Source organism: Hipposideros armiger, unplaced genomic scaffold (genome assembly GCF_001890085.2).
Source record: "Hipposideros armiger isolate ML-2016 unplaced genomic scaffold, ASM189008v1 scaffold_331, whole genome shotgun sequence".
Lineage (NCBI taxonomy): Eukaryota > Metazoa > Chordata > Mammalia > Chiroptera > Hipposideridae > Hipposideros > Hipposideros armiger.
In genome coordinates, this window is record NW_017731681.1 from 2103005 (window position 1) to 2120106 (window position 17102).

The 17102-nt window shown below is 55.5% G+C and overlaps 1 protein-coding gene across 20 annotated transcripts in view; it reads right to left on the bottom strand.

The window, feature by feature from the left end:
- The window catches only part of SYNGAP1 (synaptic Ras GTPase activating protein 1), a 31513-nt gene that overhangs the window by 6344 nt on the left and 8067 nt on the right, over positions 1 to 17102 (bottom strand). For 13 of the 20 annotated variants that reach the window (XM_019660891.1, XM_019660890.1, XM_019660902.1 and 10 more), the window contains 14 exons: positions 13093 to 13184; positions 12529 to 12650; positions 10576 to 10729; positions 10256 to 10354; positions 8078 to 8674; positions 7816 to 7960; positions 7447 to 7591; positions 5738 to 5974; positions 5405 to 5606; positions 5011 to 5189; positions 4326 to 4367; positions 2883 to 3957; positions 2325 to 2498; positions 380 to 591 (listed from right to left, as the gene is read on the bottom strand). In XM_019660891.1, coding sequence (XP_019516436.1) covers positions 380 to 591; positions 2325 to 2498; positions 2883 to 3957; positions 4326 to 4367; positions 5011 to 5189; positions 5405 to 5606; positions 5738 to 5974; positions 7447 to 7591; positions 7816 to 7960; positions 8078 to 8674; positions 10256 to 10354; positions 10576 to 10729; positions 12529 to 12650; positions 13093 to 13184 — 3475 coding nt within the window. Of the gene's footprint in view, positions 1 to 379; positions 592 to 2324; positions 2499 to 2882; positions 3958 to 4325; positions 4368 to 5010; positions 5190 to 5404; positions 5607 to 5737; positions 5975 to 7446; positions 7592 to 7815; positions 7961 to 8077; positions 8675 to 10255; positions 10355 to 10575; positions 10730 to 12528; positions 12651 to 13092; positions 13185 to 13302; positions 15656 to 16984; positions 17060 to 17102 lie in introns of those variants that run through there. The other 7 variants (XM_019660898.1, XM_019660909.1, XM_019660905.1 and 4 more) reach the window with 7 other exon arrangements.

The following is a 17102-nucleotide window of genomic DNA, read 5'->3' on the forward strand; positions in this document are numbered from 1 at the left end:
AGCACCTTGCCAAGGCTGGAGAGGGAGGGATGGGCAGGGGCTACTCTGTCCAGGGATCCCTGCCCAGGTGTGGGGTAAACATCCCAGGCTGGGTTGAAAATAACCGGTGGTGGATCCCAGCCTAGAGGGCCCAGACACACAGTAATGGTTGGACAGTAACAGGCACATTTCCTCAGGGCCCCAGAAGTTTATCAGGAGAGGTCAGGGTTTAGTAAAGGGACACTGAATGCACTAAGCAAGAGGTTCTCCCCTTCTGGTGATGTGTGAGTGGGTGGTGCCCCGGGAGTAGGGGGTGGGCTTTCCTCGGGCAGGAGGGGTGCTCCCTACTTCTCCTTCACCTCAAGCCCTCCCTTGCTATCCTCCCCAGGCCGCCCCTCACCTGCCAATGATGCTCTTGATCTGTGAGTCCTTCTCCACCTGCTGCTGCCTTAGCCTCTTCTCACTCTGCTCCAGTCGGGCCTGATACTGCATCAGGATCTTGCTGGTCTGTTCTTCCTGGGACAGCAACCTCCGCTCATACTCCTCCAGCTTCCGGTTGGACATGTGCAGCCGCTCCTTCAGGGAGTGGATCTCCTCCTCGTACTCCTTCACCTGCCCGCCGGGCACACGACCCCGCACTGTGAGGGCCACCTTGCCCTGACCCCACCACCCAGCCTCCATCCCTGCCTGCCAAGCACAGCCACTGCCGGGTGAGGGGCATTCCAAAGGCCTGCTCCACCCCTTCCCCGCCTGTTGATCATACAGACACACCCACTGTTCAAAGGCCCGTCCGTGAAGCTGAGGCCCCCTCAAAATGGAGCAAGGTCAGACTCCCACACCCTGAGCGGGCTAGGTACACCTGTCCTCACATGTGCACCTGGACACTGAAGACCCACACAGAAACCTACACAGACTCACAGACACACCTTGAATGACTGTACCCAGAAATTAAAGCTAAGGTGACTCCTCAGCCCCAACTCAGGCCACAGAGCATATGGAGACCAGGAAGGAGAGACATCGGCTAGGGAGAGGAAAGGCTCCATCCTTGGGCCGGGGTCTGGGCTTCAGTTGAGTCCAGGTTGAGAATCTATGATGATGCCTCTCTGTGGTAATGACCCTGGACTTCTGGGACTGGAAGAGTCATTTTATCTGCCCCACTGGCTCTAAAATCTGGAGCTCTGCTATCCAAATACAGTAGCCACTAGCTACATGTGGCTATTTAAAATTTAAGTGAAACTAAAACTTCAGTTCCCCAATTGCACCAGCCACGTGGCCAATGGCTACCATATTGGACAGTGGAGATGATAGGACATTCCCATCATGCAGGAACTTCTACTGGACAGTACTAGTCTAGAGCCTTCTTCAACAAAGATTCCTCCTCATCTGACCCACAAAACAGAAACATGATTTGAGACTATCTTCTCATTCTCCGAGGAGGGTACACATAACCTACCCCACCCTAGAGGCAAAGGAGAGATTTTAATTCATTGCCTATGATGGCTAACTCAGGACATTAGGGCTTAATTCTCTCATGGAACTTTCTGGACCAAGTCCATATACATCAGTCCCAACATTTTCCTATGCTCAAAGACCACTTCCCCCGAAGGAATCTCTCCCTGCTCCCCAAGTTGGAGCCATACATTGGCTACATATGACCTGATCCTGCAGCTACCCTCTCCTTCAGGGTCCTTGGAACAGTGGCTTCCCCAAGAAGCGTTCTTCTAAGTTATCTGTGCGTCCCAGAGCTCTTGCTGTCCTTCACTCTGGGCCACCACCAGCTGAGTCCTGGACCAGGGGTCGGCAAACTTTTGAGACAGAACATACCCAAAGCGCCGCATGTGGCTCACGAGCCGCTTTGCCGACCCCTGGTCTAGACGGTCTTTCCACACATGGGCCGATACCACTTTCCACCTCAGCCCTCTGTCACCTTTGCCCACGGGGCAGTGACTGGGTAAACCAAACATCACTTGCAGTACAACTGCAACCCTTCTGCCCCCGCCCAATTTATTAGCTAGCGCTGCTAATAAAGTAACTTTCCTTTTCCTGAGCAGTCATAGGAGCCAGGGCTTCTGTCCTCCCTGCGGATGGACATGGAGCCAAGCCTAACGGAGAGCAAGTTTGTCCCCAGTCTACAAAGTAACCCACAACATAGAACTGGAATTGGATTTTCAGTGGACTGATTGTATCTGGTCTCCCCTAACAGACTGAAGGCTTCCCAAGAGACGGGATCAGGTCTGTCTTTTCTTTCCACCATGACTTCCTAACTCGATGTTTCCCTCAGCAATGACAAGAGGCCTCCCCTGTGGGTAAAGGACAGGGGCTTGGGGCCGGTAGGGCTGGTGTACCCTGTCCAGCCGGCTCTCATCCATCGACTTAGAGTACTCCTTGAGCTTGTACTCTTCCCGCTCGATGTGGGCACTCTCGATGTCAGCTGACAGGTGAGGCATATTGGAGACCCAGGCCACCGTTCGCTCAGAGGCTGGCATTGTGGGGTTCAGTGTGGATGGCGTCTGAGAATGCTGGGACAGGGCAAGGTGGGGACAAACAGAGAGAGGAAAGGTGGGAGAAGGCAGGGTGCATTTAGAGCGAGAGCACTGCCAAGAGATGAGAGTCCCAACCCCATCCCCTGCTCTCGCTCTATCACCCTGTGAATGCTATGCAAGTGTTTATTGTGTCTCCCTTCTGAATGTGAGCGCCACAAGGGCAGCGATTATTGTGTTGTTTACTGCCAAATCCACGGTGCCTAGAGCAGCACATGGCACATAGCAGGCATCTATGCACATTTGCTTAATGAATGAAAGGAGGTGAGGAAATTGTACCTTCAGAACAGAAACTCTAATCTACCTCTACCTCCCCAACCCATTTCCTTCTTCCCGCCCTACCTTCCTCCCACCCTTACCTACCTGCTTGGTGATGGAGGGCTTGAGCCCCCCACCCCCTCCGCCACCACTGCCCCCGCTGCCCCCAATGCTGCCCTCCTTGCTGAGACTCTGTTGCCGTGGACGGGCAGGGCCATAACTCGGCTCCGGCGACTGCAATAGATTCCCACTGGATGGCCGGGGTTTCTGGGCAGCGCTGACTGTCAACTGCTGAGACTTGCCCCTTTGCAATGGAGGCGGCTGGCCCCCGCCACCCCCGCCACTGCCCCCTCCACCGCTCCCACCTCCAGGGCCTGAGGGGGCAGGCCTCTGGGGACCAATGGTGATCTGAGGAGGGGACAGCATGTGCTGCAGGTTGTCCTGAAGTGAGAGCTGCCGACGGGTGAAGTCAGTACCAGAGGGTCCAAACTCATCACTGTAGCTGTGGCTGTGAAGGATGGAAGCAGCGGGGGGCTTGGGGACCCCTGAGGAGAGGTCCTCGCTCTTGCTGTAGCCATGGAATGGGGCAAAGGTGTCCCCTGGAGGCTCTCCACCTCGGTGGTGGTGATGGTGGTGATGGTGGTGATGGGAGGAGGGTGGGCCGTGGCCAGCACCCCCTCCGTGGCCCCCTGGGGGGCCTGGCCCATCAGCAGCCATGTGGAAGAGAGGGTTCTGGAAGGAGAGGGGGATGCGCAGTTGCTGGGCAGGGACACTGTCCGTGGTGACACCCATCTGGCTCAGGCGCATGCCAGCTGCTGTGATGGACGAGCCACTCCCCTGGGAGAGGCGTCCAGCCGGTGCAGGCCGGAGCCCCAAGGCTGCAGTCAGGGAGGCCTGGCTGGAGTGCAGCAGGTCCCCGACGGCTGCCAGGTTGGATACACTGCTGCTGTTGAGGCGGCCACCGGGCCCGTCACCCTGCAGATCCAGCATGGAGACACTCTTGTTGACACTCAGCATCTTCTGCTCTGGCTCTGTGATGTCTGAGCTGCTCGTGCAGTATGCTGGCGAGGAACGGGCCAGGGGTGGACGGCTTACATAGAACAGGTCTTTCCCCCCACCAGGGGGTGGTGGGGGTGGCTTTTCCTTGGTTGGGGAGGGGAGGCGAGCCATGTCCATAGAGCTGTTGGAAGGTAAGGGGGCACACAAATGGGAGGTAAGGCCAAGGCACTGGCACTCGAGCCTGCTGTGGTCTGGTAGGCCCTGAGGTGAAAAGTGGGAACCATGGGGAAGGGCTAAGCTGGCGGTGGCAGCTCTGGGGGGACGCAGGGAGGATGGGAGGGGCTGTGCGGGAAAAGGAGAGGACAAGGCCCCTTCAGGAAGGGAGATGGGGGCGGCAAGATGAGGGATGAGGGGCAAGTCTGGGCAGATATGGAGGAGATGAGGGTGCATGGAAGAGAAGAGGAGAGGAGGAAGGTGAAGGCCACTGGAGTGGGAGAGGGCGAGCAGACAGGCGAGGAGAGGAGGGCGGGGGAGGGGAGAGCCCCTCACCTGTTGAGGCCTCGCGCCATGAAGGACTGAAGGTCGATGGAGCTGGAGAGAGATGGAAAGAGGGGCAAGCACAGACAGAGAGAAGGAGAGAGGTGGGCAAAAGGCTTGGACAAGTGGAAGGAGATGCGGGAATGGCAGAATGGGTGTGGAATCATGGAGGGAGAGACAGGCAGAGGAACAAGCAGGGCGGGCATCGAAAATGTGCAGCGCTGCGGCGCAGTGTCACCCATCGGAATGCCTGCAGGGCCCGTGGAGGCCCCACGAGGGTCCAGGGGTTACTTGTCTAGTGCTAGGTCACGGTGAGGTCTGCGAGGTTCTGGTGGGGGCTGGGGCGGTGCTTATTTTCCAGCTGGTACAGAGATATTTGAATTTTGGGCGCCCCCTGGCTGAGACAACATGTACGGGCTGCACCTCTGCCTTGGGACAGGCATAGGAGAGCTGGCAGCGGGGACCCCCTCGGCTTACAAGCTGGAGCTGGAGCTCCACGTTTCTCGCTCTGTCTGCTCTTAAAGGGCTCTCAGCCTACCCACTGACTGTACACGGCTCCTTACCATTTCCTCTGACAACCTGCTGCTTTTTCCTGTCTTGCAAGCCCTACAGAGGTGCACGTGGAGCCAAGTAAAGTGTACCAGAAACAGAGAAGTAAGGGTCCTAGGGCCCAGGTGCAGGCTGCCCAGGTGCTCACCTGTTGAGGTCCCGCATCATGTAGCCCTGCATCTCAGCCGATGGGCCCCGCAGCACCACGGGCTGAGGCCGGGCCCGCTCACTCTGGCGGCTTGGTTGCCTTTGGATGTTGGGATTCCTCAGAGCTGTGCTGATGTCATTGAGGAGCCGCGGCAGCGGGCCCAGCTTCAGGAGGGCTTCCTGGAAGGGTGAGGCTGTTATCTGGGGGCTAAGTGCTCAGCTCTAAAAGGGCTTCAGAGGGTCAGGTGGAGGGTGTCTGAGCTGGGGGAGTGGTGATGACACGTCTGGGAACAGGGAGGGGAGAAAATTCTGTGCCGGGGGTGGTCTCTCAGGCCACAGTAGCCTCTGGAAACATTGGAAACTTCTAGGGACGGGGTGAAGGGGCATTTGCTGACCTTGCTGAGCTGGGGCAGCACCTCCCAGAGCAGTGCATGCAGTGTGGAGAGCTCTCGGCCCAAGTCGATGTAACCCTCAAAGCTACTGCTATTGGTCAGCGTGTCCAGGTTGGAGATCTCATACAGGAACTGCTGCATGGAACCCCACTCCAGCTCCAGAAACTCATTCATGAATCCTAGAAAGTCCTCCTTTGAGGTAAACCTGGGCAAGGCATCAGGAAGTTAGAGATCACACTCCAGAAGGCCTCACACCCACCCACCCCTGTCTCAGAGTCTCCAGGAACTCAGGAGACCCCTGTGCCCACCCCCAACCCTGACTGAGCCTTCCCTCACTTGGAAAAGTTGGCCAGGTTCTGGATGACCTTGGCGATGAGGGTGAGAGTTCGTGAGGTCTGCTCATCCGGGTACTCCTGCATGAGCCCAAAGAGACTGGGCGACATAATGGCTGGGCAGAGGAAGCGCAGGAAGAGCGAGGCGCTGATCAGCCTGTCAGCGATGTCCTCCCGACCCCGCTCTGCGCAGCGCAGCCGCCAGGATGCAAACACCTCCTTTAGCTCCCTCGGGAACACGCTGGGGGGAAGGGGTGGGGAGACAGAGAGAGAGAGAAAGAAAGAGAGAGACCAGGACTGAGCCCCAGAGACCCTCAGCTTCCAGGGAACATGCTGAGGGGGGTGGCAGGAGGTGAGGTTGTGGAAACAGGTGAAAGAGACAGGCAGGCAGGGACTGCAGGAGGAAGATGGGAGGCTGCAGGAAGCAGAGGGCTATGGCAGAGGGAACAGACAGATTAGGAGGAGAGAACTGGAGCGGGAGAGAAGGTGAAGGGAGAGAGACACATGGGAGAGACGCAGGGGTGTGTGAGAGAGACAAGGAGAGGAGAAGAAAAACAGACACCAGGGAGAGACAGAGATGGGAAGAGATGGAGGGTCACTTGAGGTACAGGGTGCTCGGACCCCCCAACTCTTCTGGATTCCAGGGAAATGGGGATGGAGGTGCCCCAGGCATGATCCCCGCTCCCTGGAATGGCTCAGAGCTCATTCCCCTCATCTCCTGTTCCACTTAAGTCCCATTGCGACTTGACACTCTGACTCCCATAAAGAAACGCCCCCACACCTCCAGCTGGCTGCTCCTCCTGACTTCTGGGATTCAGTCAATGGGGCCACAAGTCTCCCAAACACCAGGCTCATGGCCTCCAGTCATCCTTGACTCCCCACAGACACTCCCCCTCCTTTCCAATCAGCTGACAGCTGCTGCTGATCCTCTCCTCAAAGGGTCCTCAGGAAACCCTTCTCTTTTCCTGCCACCATCCTGATTCAGGATCTGATTTCCATGCTTGACCCTTTAACAGTAGTCCCCAACTAGCCTGAACTTCTTCTCCCTACTCCAGTCACCTCCCACCCCTACTCTACCTCAGGATTAATCTTCTCAGTCATGACATTTCTTGGCACCAGCAACTGGTTATGGTTCCTTAACCTGCTGGCTGAGGCCTTCCGGAGTCTAACTCTAATCCCCGTCCAGACACCTCTCCCACCAGTCTCCATTATGGGCCGTGTGCTCTGTTAAACCTGTCCTAACTGCTGGCCCCTGAAAGCTCCCGGGCCTTCTCACCTTCGTGTATGTGCTTTCTCCCATAGTCTTCTCCTGACATATCTTCTTTCCCCACCATATCCAAATACCTGAACCTGACCCAGTTTTCAAAGCCCAGCCCAGGGTCACCTCCTCCACGAAGCCTTCTCTGCTTTATCGCAATCAAAGCTCTGCCTTCTATGACCTTATCGTCTATGGGAAGACCCTCACTTGGCACATAACACATCCTACAACTGTTCTGTGGCTTTTTGTATCTAGTTTGTTCCTCATTATCCTGGTGGAGGCCCTCTGAGGGCAGGGGCCAGGCCTCACTCCTCTCTGCCTGCTTGTATGGCACCCAGCACCACACTTCGCCCATAACTGGTCCTGAGTCCTCTTTGAGGATGGACAGATGGATGAACAGATGAACATATGACTCCCTCAACCCCGGCCCCCCAACCCAGCGTTCCCAGTCTCACCAATGGGAGTTGACCACCTTGCACAGGGCCAACTCACAGCACATTCGCAGGTTGGCCTGGTGCTCTGCCAGACTGGATGCCGTGCACTTGATGGGGTCCACCTCACAGTTCTCCTCTGACTCATACAGAGCACGGATGAATTCCCCTGGGGGAAAGCACAGTGGGGGTGGTCACGCTCTCCAAGGGCAGGGACAGGGGCTGTGGGGCTGGGGAATCTCAGACTCAGGTGATTGGAGACTGGCATCCAAAACTCTGGGCTTGGAAGCATCAAGCATGAGGAAGGGTGGACTCGGGGTCTGGAGTAGCCAGGTTTGGGGCTGGGATGCATCTGGTAGGTTTGGGAAGAAGAGACTGGAGGGTGGCCCATACCAATGGCATCCTTGAGGTATTTCTGACCAATCAGTCTCATGTACTCTTCTATGGCTTTAGTGGCGAGTGTGTTCTCGCGGAATATGAGGTGCTCCCGTTCCATGAACCGGTCCACCTCAGACATGGCCATGTCTGAAAGGAAGTCCTGGGGCAGGGAAAATCCAAGGGTCAGCCTCTGTATAATCCAAGCTCATGAAGACAGAAGTGCCCTATCCATAATGCCCACTCCCCCGAGCAAGTGCCCACTCCCAGGTCACCTCACCTTGGCCTTGCCTGTACTCTGCAGAATGTGAACCAGTGCACTGGCAACCTCCTCCTTGCCCTTGACATTCAGGGCGGGCTCTAGCACTGCACACAGCATCCGATAATGGTTGGTGACATACTCTGCAAACTCCTTATACAGCTCCATGGGCAGGATGCTCATTGTCTGGTAACGTGCCTTCAGCCGCACGGCCGGGCAGCCGCCTTTGCCCTTTCCTCCTGAGCCGCCCATGCCCCCAGAGCCCCCACTGCCTGTCGGCAGGGTTACAGGGTACCACTGCTCTGTGAAGTGGCGCCCAGCCAAGGTGGCCACGGGCACAGTCACCAGGCCAACATAGCCCGCCTTGTCCTTCTTGCGCTTTTTGTCTGAATCACGGTACAGATGCAGCCGGAGGGCACGGACAGCCGGCAGGTTGTTAAACTCAAAGTGCTCGCCCCAGAAGACGGTGTCCCCCGAGGCCGAGCGGGGCTTGGAGGTGGTGCGCGCATACAGCATGTCGTCCAGGCAGAGCTCACAGTAGTACCGCTTCTTGGGGGGCAGCTCCCTGGCCTCTATGATCCACAGCTTCAACACGTTGTCCACCCGGCGGCTGTTGTCCTGGCATGGTGCAGTGGACACAGCAGATAAAGGGGAAGGGACAGAGACACCAAGAGAGGAGATCCAGTGAGAAAGTGAGACAGAATCTGTGAGAGAATTACAAAGCTGAGAAATTCACGTCAGCTCGGAACCTGTGAATGTGACCTTATTTGGAAATAGGGTCCTTTTAGGTATAATTACACTGAGAAGTGGTCACACAGGATTAGAGTGGGCCCTAGATCCCACGACTGGTGTCTAGATGGAGAGGAAGATTTGGAGACCAGAGACACACAGAGGCAAGGTGGCTGTGTGAAGACGGCGGCAGAAACTGGACAGATGCAGCTCAAGCCAAGGAATGCCAAAGACCACCAGCAGCTAGGAGGAGGCAAGGAAGGATTCCTCCTCCAGCTTCAGAGGGAGCAAGGCCCTGCCAACACTGTGATTTTGGATTTTTAGTCTCCTGAACTGGGGGAGAATAAAGCTCCATTGTTTTAAGCAGCCCAGTTTGTGGTAATTTGTTACAGCAGCCCTAAGTAACTAATACAGAAGGGTGGCTCATACATCAGACAATGGAATCAGTATTGGAAGGATTTTTTAAAAAATTTTATTGGGGAACAGCCATGGTCATTGGTTACACATTGCTTTCATGCTACAATGGCATAGTTGACTCTTTCAGGGAAGGCGCAGCTCACAGTGGCCCATGCGGGGACTGAACCGGCAACCTTGGTGTTATCAGCACCACGCTCTAACCAACTGAGCTAATGGGTCACCCTGGGAAAGATTTTAAAAGCTAGAATAATAAACCAAAAATATGAAGGTCGAAGTTAAAGAGGAGACTTGGGGAGTCCTTCAAAAACAATCAGAAGTTAATTTTCAAAAAATAAAAGAATTGCATAAATATAGGGCATAAATGGGTGAGCCTATACAGTCAGTGTGAAAAGGGCCTTGGGGAGACACAAGTGATCACCAGCTCGTGGTGGGGCTGTGATGTTGCACCATGAAAAGAGCATGGTATTTGGATTGCATGGATTAGATCGCATCCAGCATCTTGGGTCTAGTTCTTGAAGAAGAACACTGAGAAACAAGGGGTGTCCCCCCCAGAAGAGGGCCACCAGGACTGTGAGCTCACTGGAAAATGGGATATAGCTGATAGAACCGGGAGCATTTCTCCTGGGAAATGAAAGTCTTGGGAAAAACAGACTCAGAATTTGAGCCAAAGAGACCTTAGAGATCATGTATTCCAATTCCACTCCCAGAGGGGGAACCGAGGTCTTGAGACTTGGCTGACTGTGACCTACAGAAATGCTGCAGGTGGGGCTGGGCGACCACCTGTCAGAGCATTAGTGGGGCATTTCTGCCTGCGGGGAAGACGGACCGGAGGACTTCCAGAGCCCCATCAATTCTATAAGTCTATGATTTCTATGATAGGGAAACATGAGGTAGAAAGAAAGGGAAAAGAAATGGCGGACTCAGAAAAATGGGGGTCACCTCCTGTTCATCCAGGTCCCCTCCACCTCGGTCCCCTCAGTTAGCTCACCTTCCCCCTCAGCCCCCAGCTTCCCTGTGGCCTGACCTTTGCCTTATCCCTTACATTCTTGATACCTTGTTGGGTTTTACTGCCCGCTGTAGATTCTCGATCCATTTGTCCCTTTCGGCCGCAGAACGACAGGCAAAACATTTTGTTCCTGATGATGTTGTTACCTAGAGAGGGGAGTGGAGTTGAGATGGGGCTGCAGAGGGAAGGGGCTCCTAAGGACTGGAGATTCCACCACCATCTCTTCCTCCCTGGCCTTCCTCCTTTCTCCCAGCCCCCCAGGGTTTTGGCTTCCTTGACATCCCCACGTGTGCAACTTTCTCAAAGCCTCTCTGCCCTCACCGCCCTCACCCTCCATCACCCCTCCCCACTACACTAGACCCAGTACCTCAAAACAGAACTCCTGGCCCAGGATGGAGCTGTGCACTGGCTTGATAATGGAATCTTCATCCAAGTTGAGCTCCAAGGCCTCGGCTGCACTGCTAGGACTCAGCAGGGACTCGTGAGAGTGCGACTCCTTAAAGCTCTGCATCAGCCGGGCCCTGGGGGGGCAGGAGGTTCACGAGAGAGGATCAGGGGCCCCACTCGTCTTACACACCGGGGCCTGCATCATCAGTCTGGCTCTAGGATGGAGACTTGGGGAAAGGGCCTCTCTGAACCCCCTTCCTACATGGACACAGACACAGACAGAAAGAAACCTGCCTATCCCTGGGGAAGGACATGAGAGATGTGAGAGAACCCAGAACCCTTTAAGAAACCCTTTCCCCTCAGTTCACACCTAAGGGGTTGAGAGGTCTGGGGACACCCAGGAATATCTCAACCCAGAAATGATCATGGCAGAGCAAAAAAGAGACCGGGTAGGCCCGGGACACTTCTATGTGGAGCTTCTAGATGACCCCCAAATCCTGAGCCTCAATATAAGGAAAACAAAATAGAAGTGAAGAACCAGAAGTGCAAAGATGTTTGTCTGGGCCTGGCACACAGCTAGTGCTTACAAAACATTTAATAATTCAAAGAATGAATGAATGAGGTAAGAGGACAAGTTTTAGCAGAATCTGGGTTTGTGGTAATTGGTTACAGCAGTCCAAGGAAACTAAGAGTGAGGGGGAATCACAAGAGAGAGGAGACAAATGAGTATGAAAAAACTGAAAATGGGAACTGGGGAAAAAGAGGAGCTAGGGCCAGGAGGAGGGCAGGGGAGGCAGAGGTATGTGCAGAAAAGACAGGATGGGAGAAGATGAGGGGGGTAACGACATGGGCTAGAGATGAGGGGAAGAAATGCGGAAGATCGCTGGGAGAGCAGAAGAGAAACGGGGCTGAGGGAACTGGAGGATGGGGGCACAGAACACGAGGACCAGGACAGTGAGCAGTATGGAGATGGCTAGGGGATGAAGAGTAGAGAGCAGTAGGAAAGCGGGAGGGGGAGCTCGGGTGTGGGAGCCTCCCTGAAGCTATTTATAGCAGCCCCGTCATCTCAGGCTCCATTGCCGTCAGCGCGACGCTCCCCCCGGCCCCCCCACCCGCCCCCGCGGCCAGGAATACCGTGCCCTCACCCCCCACCAGCCCCAAATCCAGCTCTGGTGACATGGGAGGGGGGCAGGGGAAGGTGTGACTCACCTATCCCAACCTCCCTACCTGCCCAATCCTGGGGGTGGCCAGACATGGGGGAAAGGAAGGATGAGGTTTTCCTGGGGAGTGATTGGGTGTAGGGGGCAACCCAGAGAGGGACCCCGAGAAGCAGACAATAGAAGCAGACATCAGATGTCCCCCACCCCGGCCTCAGAGACAGTGCACTCTGGACTTCTCTGAGGATTTCTTCCTCACGCTTCAGTCCCTGGATTAACCCTATAGCTTCCTCTCCCTAGCCTGTCAGCCTGTACACCTGTGCCAGCCTCCCCCTGCTCTGTCGTGCTCTCCGCTGTCCCTTCCCTCAGCCATTAGCATCTGTCAGCCCCAGCCCCATTCCAACCTGCTGCCTTCCCTCCTACCCTCTTACCTATATCACACTGCTCCTCTCCTACCAGCCCACTGCCACTTCCCTGGATTCCTTAATGGCTCCACCATTCCTTCTCTGCCCTCTGTACAGTGCTTCAGTCCTGGGCTGGAGCCCACCTTTGTGTTGGCCAGAAGAGTCCCTCCTTGGCTTCACCTTCATTCCTTTTTCTGCCTCTCTGCTGTTCCTCTCCCTGTCCCATAGCCCATAATATCCTGCAGCCAATCTGAGGCCTTCAACCTCTGTACTCAGATAACCCCCGTTCCTCCAATCTGATTGTAGAGCACCCTCTATATCCCCTATATCGCATCCAGCTCATCCCTCCCGCTCCAGCCCTGTGCCCTGTACCGGTCATGGTCAGCACTTCGGAAGCGAGGCAGGATCTGGCGAAAACTGCTGGTCCGGTCAAGTTTGGGTTGTGACTTCGTGCGTTTGATGGAGCTTTTTAGCCTCCGGCTCAGGAAGCCTTGCTGGGGGGCAGGAAATAGGATAAGGGTGGGTTGGGGCTGGGTAGAGTCCCTCAGCTGGTAGAGTCCTTGGCTGAAGGTGGGGTGGGGGAAAAGGGAAGTCGCTAGAGGAGAGGAAAGGGGGATAAGAGCCCTGCTATCAGTTTGTCTTCCTTTGCTCCCACGACACATGCATAAGCATACGCAGGCGCGCACGCGCGTGCACACACACACACACACACACACACACACACACACCAGCTGGAGAAGGTGGAAGGGTTGGTCTGAGAATCAGGGGGGCACAGCCAAGAAGGGGGCACCAACGAGGTGGGAAGATTCATTTCTCTCTCTCTCTCTCTGTCTTCCTCCCATTCCTGTCCCCTTTCTCAGAATCCTGGGGCTCCAGCTGGGACTGAGGGGAGGGACCAGGCTGAGCCACATCTGGCAGGCACCTTCACTCACTCACCGAGGGCCTGAAGGGCGCAGCGGGGGCGGCCTCCATGCTGTACTGCTTCCCCCCCGGGACGCTCTTCCTCCGTGAGCGACCCAAGTGGTATTCTGGAGGGAAGGAAAGGGCCAGAAGGGAAGTTTCAGAGGGGGTCGTTGTCAGCCCAAGTTTCTACCCCTGGCCCCAGCACACTGGCCCACCTCCCTCTGCCCCTCATTCCAGCCTCACCTACCCCCCGGAAAGCAGCAGGAAGAGCAGCGGCGGCTGAGAGGCTGGCGGCTGGAAGGAGGGGGCAAGGAACCCGAGCCGGAGCCCCCCGAAGGGGACGGGGTGGGAGGCCTCAGGCCCATGACTGGGGCTGGCCGTCAGCAGAGGGGCATGGCTGAGAGGGTCACTAAAACCCCAGTAATAAAGACACAGATCCACAGAAGATAGGTCCTTGGTGTCCCCCCAACCCCACTCAGGAAGAGGCTAGCTAAAGGGGGAAGTGGGGTTAAGGTTATTGCCCGTAAGCAAGCTTTCCTCTTCCCTCCACTGGACACATCTTCCACCTGCCTCCCCACTCCTGGAGCCCCCGTCTGTCTGGAGGGCTAGGGCTGCCTCCCATGACCCCCTCCCTGGACTGGAGGGGGAAGTCGTGGAAGGGACCTGTGAGGAATGGCAGAGGAAGAAGCCTGGGGCAGAAAATTCAAGGAAGAGGCAGGCAGGGAGGAGGGGGAAAGGGGCCGGCTCCACGTGCACTGCAGTGCCAGGGACTCAGAAGGGAAGGGGAAAAGAGAAGAATGCAGGGGAGTGGGGACTGGGGGACTCCCAAGTGAGGGGAGGGAGAGAAGGCGGAGGGGAGGTGAATGCGGATGAAGCTCCGACTGCCAAGAGTCTAGAGGGATGGCAGCTCTGAGGAGAGAAGCTAAAGCTCTGCTGCCAGGGAATTTAGAGGGGCCAAGGGGCTAGAGGAGAATGAAAGTGGGGGATGCCAAGCTCCGGCTCCAGCTCCAGAATGGCTGCCCAGGCCTGGGCTCCCCCCTCAGCCCCACAGTCACCACTGCAGCCAATGGGGGGGCAGGTGCTGCATCAGGGGCGGGGCTACCATCTCCAAGGCAACAAGAAGCTACAGGCTGGAGGGGGATGGACCGGAAGAGCTGCCTGTTAACCCTCTCGGTTCCAGAACAAGGGAGGGCCACAGCTACATTTCACTGTCTGCTTCCAGAATTGCAAATTGCCCTAGAATCAGTACCCAGGTTCCCCTTGCCTCTAAAACCCAAGTGTTAGGAGGTCTGAACACAAAAATGTGGATCCCATGACACAGGAGCCCTTCTCAGTCCCTCAGGAATACATGTGTAGAGCACAGAAACATACAGTGAGCTGTGGGGATACATGTATGAGAACCACAATGCAAAACCAAATCAGGACCTAGGTGCTTAGGAGGCATACAGACAACCATGAGCACGGGGTGCCCCTGATCCACATTCTAAGACCCTGACACCCACATACCCCACGGACACATGCTTAGACATATGTGAGCACTACAACAGGGGAGGGCGTACTTGGACCCAGACGCTCACAGGGGGGCTGCTGGTGTGGACTTGTGGCCTGAGTCTGTCAGGCAGTCACGTGGGCAGCACATTACAGAAGTGGACATTTAACCCTGAGACACACACATGGCCCCCCCCACACAGGGGAAGTCAATTTAACCTCTAAGATATATGCTGAGCTCACCATGGGGCCAACCACATCAAGCTATCCCCACTTCCCACAAGCACAACCATCTTTCATTCACATGAAAAGTGCAACTATATCCACTGTGTTTCAGGACAACCCTTATTCTCTCCCAGCCCTTCCCCTGACTCCAACACAAGCCTCATGACTGCTACCAGCATAAAGAAAAAACAGGAGCAAATGTGTTAATTATCCTTCTGTTACACACTCAACAATGCTTTTAAGGGCTCAGACTATCTGTTTCCTAGTCTCTGCATTTCTCAGCGATGGCTGCCTCACTCTCATTCCAGGCAACCTAGCTCAGCCATTATTTTCAGAGCAAGCTCCTCCAATAAAGGCATACAACAAAGTCTAACTTTAAATCCATTAAAATTTTGCTTTGGAACTAAAGAATTAACAGAAGGAGAACAAATTTGCTAACTGGTTCGCTTGGTTCTTGGGAGTAATATAACCTTACACATATTCCCAGAAACTAAGATCTATGAATTCACACATAAGTCACAGGTACACAGAGGCCACACACACATATGCTTACAAAGATTCACTGCCGCAAGGATAAGAATAGCAGAAACACAGAGGAAAAGGGGGCAGAGTGACAGAAGCCCAGGACATCCTGTTATTAGTGCTGCATGCAATGACATGTACAGAAAACAAAGCACACACCCTTGTACACACACACACACACACACACACACACACACACACACACACACAGCAAACCTGATCCGCATACACTGTGATGCTGGGTCTCCATGTCCCATCCCTGCACGATGTATACACGCATGCACACACATAACAGCCACCTACACAGACCCGTAACAACACAGGCATTGTGCACACACCCACACATGTACACACCCTGTGTACACACACAATTGCTCTCTCTCTCTCTCTCTCTCTCTCTCTCTCTCTCTCTCTCTCTCTCTCTCTCTCACACACACACACACACACACACAGCAAGGGCTTGAATTGCCACCTCTTCAACCTCTCTAATCTTGCCATCACCCACAGAATCTCCCCCTGCCCCGCAATTCCCTGAGTCCTGAGCCTTCCCTTTGGCCTTTCTTCCTTATCACACCCAGCTGGCAACTCTCACCGGGGAGCCAAGGGAGGGAGGTTGCCAGAACAGGATGAGGAACAGAGTTGGACAGAGAGCAAAGAAATGGGGGTACAACTCTATGCTGGGGACAGGAACCTCCAATGACAGTTCCTGCTGTGACAGGCCTCACTGTGAGCCAGCCTCTACACCTGAGTGGCCTCCCCTGATCCTACAGGGCCTACATGAAGCCCATCTTCCCACTTTCTTCTCTCAGAGATCACTTTACCAAAAGGCCTGACTTGCCCTCCACCTCAGCTCCCAGGCCCCTTCTCCCACCACCATTTCCACCAGTTACCCATCCTAAACTCTCTTATCCTCTCTTCTCTCTTTTAAATCTGGCTTCCAAATCTCCAGTTACTCTCCCTGGCGCTCTCTTCTCTCCAAGCCTCTCTCCTTCCTCCTCTCCCCATTGACCCCCACTTTTCCTCATCACCCCATTCTCCCTTTTCAGCTTTTTGGTCCCCACTCTCATAGAGCAGGGGCTCACACCTGTCTAGCCTAAAAGTGTTTCATATACAGTAGGATTTCAAGGGAACACACACACACACTCCTTCTCCCCACTTGCACACCACCCACAACCAGACACACCCTGGACACCCATGCTGGGACTGACACAGATACCAAGATCAATGATGGAACACACATGCAAAGACACACACCTGCCACCAGGGACACGGAAAAACCTGCTCATGCAGCTATACACCTCCCCACACACAGAAGACTGCTGGAGGTGAGCCCCAGCCAGGGACATGCATGCTCAGGGTCAGAGGTGACATGTACTCGTGTGGCCACGGGCTGCCCCACAGCCAGTGGCTGGCCCAGCAGCCTCCTGAGCAGGAACCGTGCAGAGGAGGGTAAGACCCGGCTGGCCGCACATGTGTGCAAGAGGAACTGGGCCCCCATGTGTACATGACACCGACACACAGGGGATATGAGCACGGACGGGAACACACACGCGGACACACGGGCTGCCGCCTCCACCGAGGGGCTCCAAGACCACCCCAAGCCGGCCGCCCCCGCGCGATTGAGACCCTGGCCCCACAGGGCCCCTACCCGACCTCCACCCCCGACCTCCGCTGCCCCCTCTCCAGTTACCATAACTCCCCCCACTCGGAAGATGCAGCGAGAACATGCGGAGGGAGCAGCTGCTACCGCCGCTGCCGCCGCGGCCGCCGCTTCCCCACCCCCTCCCTGCGCCCACGCACACGCGCGC